We start from the raw sequence: 6,226 nt of genomic DNA, 5'->3' as shown, positions 1-6,226 counted from the left end.
GGAATGTGTGCCAGGCAGGCCAGCCCTCCAGCTGTCCACAGCATCTGGCTCTCCATGAAAGAGGAGCCAGAGGGGGTGGGTCAGAGCATCCCCCGGTCCTGCTAATAGTTCAGCCAGGCCAGGTGAGGAGGGTCAGGACCGCTGCCCTCCTCTTCCTCCGGTGCCCACAGGGTGCGGGAGGCAGTGGTGTTTGGGAGGCATCCACAGGTAAGAGTTCCCCAGGTTCCAGCAGCCCCGAGCCCCCCACCCAGGGGGGCCTGAGCCCCTGGGCCTGCCTGAATTCCAAGCACCTGTCCCAAGGTGGGAAAGGAGAGAGTGGCATGGCCGGGTGGGAGGAGTGTCACAAATCTCTGCTCAGGAGAGGTGGCCCCAGGAGGCACGATGCAGGGGAAAGCTGGAACAGGAGTGTGAGCTTGAGTCATGTGCCCTTTCTGGGTCACTTCATAAGCAAGGTGGCTTCTAAGGCCTCGTCCAGCTCTAATCTGCAGTGAGAGGAGCAAGGGGGCTGTGCTGAGTGCTGGTGGGCAGGGGAGACAAGCTAGGAGTGGCAGGACCACCTTCCCTTCATGCTAGGACTCTCCTAGCTGTGGCTGCATGGCCAAAAGGGACCCAGGGGGCCTGAGTGCTGCCCCCCCAAGTGAGCAGACCTCAGATGACCTTAGAGAGGGCATTGTGATCTTGGTACCCGGGGCTCAGTGTTCTGCGCACTGAGCCTCAAAGGGCCCAGCTGACTCCCGGGCGAGGCACCACGGGCAGACATCCTTCCCAAGGCCTTCCCATAGGCTGGGGCAGGAGAATGGCTGCTCCCAGGCCTCCTTCTGTCCCCACTTCCCCCCAACCTGGCCTGTTGCCGTACTAGCACATCACCAGACTGAGAAACCAACACTCCGATTCTCTGAAAGGACCCTTCCAGGAGGTTTCCCCAGGAGAAGCAGCTGGAAGTCACAGTGGGGAGAGAGCCTCAGAGGTGTCTCTTCATCTTAGGGAGCCGGAGCCAGAGCCAGAGAGGAACACAGAGGTCATGTGAGTGGTCCTCAGAGTGTGGGCCCTGGGCCAGGAGCATCAGTATCCACCCTGGGTCCTTGTCAGAAGGGCAAATCCTTGCACCTCACCCCAGCCCTACTGAATTAGAAACTGGGGCCCAGAAATGCATGTGTTAAACGATGCTCCCAGTGATTCAGATGCCCACTCACATTGGAGAAGCTCTGGGTGGGGCAAGCTCCTCAGTTTACAAAGAAGCGGAAAGAGACCCAGAGAAGAGAATGGACTTATCTGAGCCCACGGAGCAAAATACTGATGGCGAGAGCAAGGTTCCCCCACCCCGGGCCCACCCAGATAATAGCCTAGGGAGGCCAAGGAATACAATGGCCCATCCCACCTACTAGCTCTTCCTCCCCATGCTGCTTTGCAGCCGCTGCCCCCCTACACCCAGGAGCGTGCCAAGCAATGTCTGCCCAGCCTTCCCGAAGGCTCCAGAAAGGGGGCTGGAGAGGGAAGCCCCAAAGCTGTCAGTGAGTGGCAGCTCCAGCAGCTATGGGAGCCCCACAGCTCTGGTCTCCAGGAGATGTCCTGCTGCCATCTGAGCAAGGCTGGCTGGACATGGGGCACCCAGGGCCCTTCCCTGCCCCAGACAATTCGGAATCCAATGCCTTGGGAAAGCTTTATTCCCGATTCCAGAACAAGACTCTGCACACAGAAGTCGACAATCAGGTGATGTCACACCCCGCCCACCCCTCCCCCACCCACAGACAGACACCATGGAACAGGTCCAGCACGCCCTTGACCATCTGGCGGCCCCCAGCCCCATGGGCCAAGAGGGGAGCTGCTGGCTCTACCCAGGTGAGCCCCAGGCGGACAGGCAAGGCTCACCCACTGGACAAGGACACTCCTAGAGGAGCCAGCAAGGGATGGCGTAGCATAGGGACACGGCGCAAGGGTGGGCTTCCATCTGTGGCCTTGGTGTTGGGAGACCCACAATCACCCTCTGTCTCAGCTTAAGGATGGGTGTCCCATCAGCACAAGGGTGAGCAGGGTGTGGGGGTGGGCAGCAATGGCAGGAGAGGGAATCTTGGAAAGGTATGGCCTGGCTGGGAACAGATGGTCTATTTGTCAAGACATCAAGAAGACTTCAAGGGTCACCACTTCAGCCTCAAGCCAAGCTCAGTCCATAGTCTAGGTCAAGGGCTTACGGGGGGCCGCCTCAGGGAGGCCCTCCCCCTACCCAGAGCTGGTGCCCAGGCAGCCCCATCTCTGCCATCCTTTGTTGCCTACTTGGTGTCCACGCTGGTGAAACGCCCCTCTCTTTGTTGCTGTTCTTCCTCAGGATGGCAAAGAGGGAGCCAAGGCTTTAGGCTCCTCTCCATCACTTTATTGGGGCCACACTGGTCTGACTTCCCCAGGGACCTCCTGGACCCAACATCTTCCCGTTGCTTGGTGGGGAAGCCCCGTGGGACTGCCCAGAGAACCCACTCCTCCTCCAGTGCTCATGTGTCCCAGTCGCTCCACCACCTCAGGCTGGGGCCAACACTCAGGACCCCTTCCCCACCACCACCTGCGACTTGGCCCTGGCCCCACTTGGCATCTCCTCCTCTCCACCCACCCTCCCTGCCTGAGGTCCCCCCGGTCCCTTCCCTGCCCAGTGTCCAGCCAGATGGCCTCCTCCGTTGGGCAGGCCTGTCCTTCCAGCCCCAGCCTGGCCTCTGCGGCCCGCCCAGGGTCACCCGGAGGGGTAGTAGGGAGTATCGCTGTGGTAGTTGTAATCTGGGCACACCTTCTGGACCAGCCTATAGTCTGTACTGTAGAAGGCGATGTAGACGCAGACGACTTTGAAGGGCTGGGAGCAGCTCCAGGTGGCCGAGCTCTGAGCGTGGTCTCGGGAGCAGGTCTTGGCTGGGTCGTGGGTGCAGAGCGAGGTCCGGCGGCCCCTTTCCACCTTCTCCCACTCCATCCGGCAGTTGAAGATTTTGGAGGCCTTGGCTTCGATGAAGATCTGCTGCTCCTGGTGGAACTCTACAGCTTTACTGGGGGGCACGAGGCTGATGGAGATATTGCCCTGGCCTGTGGCGTTGTGTCGGAAGTGGACGCTGAAGGTCCCGTTGCCGTGGTCCACAATCTTCCCCGTGACGAGCAGGTTCAGAGCCACCGTCTTGATGTTGGAGTAGAAGTCACCCCAGCCAAAGATTTTCTTCACCTTGGCCGAAGGTGGGGGGCTGAGGTTTGGGCGATTGGGAGGCTGCCCAAGGACCCCCCATGCCTCCCCAGGCGGAGCCAGCAGCCCTAGGAGGGTGGAGTTGGCCATGGGGCGGGACTTAGGTGAGATGTGGCCCCGCTTCCGAGGCATCCGGGGCCGGGGCTGGCTCTCGTGGTCGTCGCGCTCAGGGTCCTCTGAGCCGGGAGGGCCATCATCCTGGCCATAGATGACCTGTGAGGGGAGTTGGGAGGAGAGTGAGAGCCCTGTCCCTGAGGACCCAGGAGTTCTGGTCGCTGTTTCCCACCAACAGCCTGACCCTTCTACCGCTCTGAGGCTGACGGATCCCTGCACATCACCCACTTACGCTAGGGGCTGGGTGTGTACACTCTGGCTTGTGTCATGGTCCCATCTCGCCTTGTGACATTCAGGTGGCCTCCATCTCCTCCCCGCCACTGTCCTGCCTCTGGCCACTACTCCAAGTCTGGAAAGATGGTCGAGAATGCTCTCCCATGGGCCATGGCACCAGAGAAACACAGCCCCTGCTCCTGGGGAGTCTCCAGTCTGATGGGGGAGGCCCAGCTTCCGATCTTGGGAATGGCCCTCAGCTGATGTCAGAAGCATAGCCCTGCGCTGACGCAGGAGAGGTTGTAAGGTCACGATTTCACAGAGGAAATTCCCTGCCTCTGAGAAATTCACAAGGCGATGGGGAGGCATAGTTACTGCCCTCAGGGAGCCCTGAGTGGAATAGGAGAGCCCCATCCCTGTGCTGGGAGAGCCCCGGTTGACAGGAGAAGGGCAGCCCCTGCTTTTTGGCACTCCCTAGTCTGTGGGATGAGGCATCGCCCCCCCTTATCCTAGGATATTCCATCCCCCGAGGTTAAGAGAATTAATAGAACCCAGTGACATTTTCTCCCATGTGCAAATGCAGTTTAGGTTTTGGCAGAAGGAATAAGAGGAGCTCAGGAGTGAATTCCACACTCAGGATGGCCAAGATATGGAAGGTCAAAAACTCTGAGGATCACCGATGATGACACACCCCGACACCGTTGCTCCAAGAGGCAGGAGTTCTTATTATGCCCGTTCTACAGATGAGGCCACCAGGACTCAAAGGTTACATCCCTAGAAGGCTAAGTCACAGAGGGTCAGCCCTCCGATTCACCCCTCACTTCTGGCCTCATGGACCACATAGGTCCGTTTATGGAGGTTCTGTCCAAGCTCCGTCCCCACCTGGAATCTTCTGCCAAACTGCCAAGGCTTGGCCAGCATCTGCTGGATCAGCCATGGCAACAGGCAACACCTGGGAAGGCCTCCTGGAGGAGCTGTGGGGAGGGCCAGCAGGACAGCGTGACCCACCTCAGACACGGGACAGCTCAGGAGGGCATCAGGGAGTAGACAAGGTTTCCTGAGGGCAGCCGCCTGGTGTGTGCTTACTCAGCTTCTAAAGAGAGTACTCCCCCCTAGGTGTCTGCATTAGAGCCCCAGGGGCACCAGCTCACAGCTGGGCAGCCTGTAGGTTTGCTGGTGACCCCTGGGGTGAGGATAGGGGGATGCCTGAGTGCTGGGCTCTGGAGGGCTCTGGGGCCCCGGGGTCTTCATGCCCCCCACCCGGGCCCTGGCTATGCCTTTAGAGATGTGCTAGGTGGCCCTGCCTGCTAGGCCCAGGGGTAGGGTAGAGAGGGGCAGCCAGGAGGGGGGGTTCCGGGGGGACTGGGACCTGGGGCTGCAGACCCTTGTTTACTTGGCCACGGGGTCGCAGCTGAATGGCTGGAGGGTGGGGAGTGGGACAGCAGGTGTGGATAGGCGAAGGGAAGGGTGCTTCCACTGTGGCAAAGGGAGGTGGCACAGAGCGGGTGGTTATTGTTTTGAGGAAACGGGCAGGTCCAGATGTGGGGCCGAGGCTTCTCCACGGCAGGACTGGGGGCGGGGGCGGTCGGAGGGGAGCGAAGCCCGCGGCGGGGGGCCGGGGTGGGAGTCCCGGGCGTCCCGGGCGGCAGGACGCGGCGAGCGAGCGCACGGGGAGCGGGCTCTGGGCGCTCCGCTCAGCTGCCGCGGGCGCCCGGGGCGGGAGCCGCCTGCCCAGGTCCTGTGGGGCTCGGGCCGCGCGCAGCCGGGAGAGGAGAGGAAAACAACAGGCGGGGAGGGAGGGAGCGGGAGGGAAGGCGCGAGCGGGGGCCGCGGGGCCGCCCCCCGCCTGGACAGGCTCCGCGCGCCGAGGGACCCAGGTCCCGGGCCCTCGGGGTCCCCGCGGTCGGGGAAGAGCCCGCGGCCCCAGACCTGGCAGGTGGTCGGCCCCGCCACCCACCCACTCCCCTTCCGCGCGTCCCGGGGCTCCGGGACCCGGTCGGGTAACCCTGGGCGCCCCGCGGCTGGCCTTTTCCCTCGTGCCGGTCGCACCTCCCGCCGCCGGCGGCCGAGTGGGTGGGCCAGCCGAGCACCCTCTCCCCGCCCCTATTAACCCTTGCGGTCCGGTCTCGCTCCTCGGACCCGCCCTCTCCCCCAGCCTCCGGGCTTCCCCTCCATCCCCGGGATGTCGGGGGCAGGGAGAAAGTTTCCGGGCTCTCCCCCGTCCTCCGGGCCCCCGCCCCTCGGCGCAGCTCCCCGCGGGCCACTCACCAGATAGAGGCTGCCCTGCACTAGGAACACGAAGCAGCAGCGAGTCAGTTGCATCTTCCTCCTTCGCTGTCGGGCCCCTTTCTCTCCTCTTTTCCTGCCGGGCTCCCAGGCCCCTGCCTCGCCCCTGCTGCCTCAGGCGCGCCGTCCCATGCTCCGGTCCCCCGCTGCTCGCGGCCCTCCCCTCCGCCGGTCGCCCGGGACCGACCCCGCCCCCTCCGGGCCAGCTGTGCAGCCGCCGCCCCCCTCCCTGGGCCCAGCTGCGCGCGGCGCGGCCCCCTCTCGAGGTCCCAGATGTGCGCCCCGAGCGCCTCGAAGGGCCCCAGCCGCGCGCTGCCTCTGCCGCTCCAGATCCGCGCTCGGCGCCCCCCTCGGTCCAGCGGCGCTGCTCTCGCCCAGATGTGCTGGGGACCCGCGCGCGCGCCC

General features: G+C 63.3%; 1 protein-coding gene and 1 long non-coding RNA gene across 3 annotated transcripts; one reads left to right on the top strand and one right to left on the bottom strand.

The window, feature by feature from the left end:
- Positions 1 to 731: 731 nt before the first annotated feature.
- On the top strand, positions 732 to 4,683 carry LOC111097372. Of its 2 annotated transcripts, none has more exons than XR_005364042.1 (3): positions 732 to 1,023; positions 2,955 to 3,201; positions 4,119 to 4,683. It is a non-coding gene; the product is annotated as an uncharacterized LOC111097372 (long non-coding RNA). The 2 variants fall into 2 exon arrangements; XR_005364043.1 differs by lacking the exon at positions 732 to 1,023 and adding an exon at positions 1,040 to 1,710.
- NXPH3 (neurexophilin 3) lies at positions 1,735 to 6,015 on the bottom strand. Its single transcript, XM_038546142.1, has 2 exons — positions 5,804 to 6,015; positions 1,735 to 3,421 (listed from the first exon to the last, which is right to left on the bottom strand). The coding sequence occupies exons 1-2, from the start codon at positions 5,855 to 5,857 to the stop codon at positions 2,717 to 2,719; spliced, it is 759 nt and encodes a 252-aa protein (XP_038402070.1). The 5' UTR covers positions 5,858 to 6,015; the 3' UTR covers positions 1,735 to 2,716.
- Between the last annotated feature and the right edge of the window lie 211 nt (positions 6,016 to 6,226).

The sequence above is a fragment of the Canis lupus genome, chromosome 9 (genome assembly GCF_011100685.1).
Source record: "Canis lupus familiaris isolate Mischka breed German Shepherd chromosome 9, alternate assembly UU_Cfam_GSD_1.0, whole genome shotgun sequence".
In the NCBI taxonomy this organism is placed as follows: Eukaryota; Metazoa; Chordata; class Mammalia; order Carnivora; family Canidae; genus Canis; species Canis lupus.
This window is presented reverse-complemented; position numbering and strand designations above follow the sequence as displayed.

Coding starts and splice junctions, on each gene's coding strand:
- NXPH3 (XM_038546142.1), bottom strand. CDS start 5,857: ATGCAACTGACTCGCTGCTGCTTCGTGTTCCTAGTGCAGGGCAGCCTC. Junction 3,422..5,803: donor TGCAGGGCAGCCTCTATCTG/GTGAGTGGCCCG, acceptor CTCCCCTCACAG/GTCATCTATGGCCAGGATGA.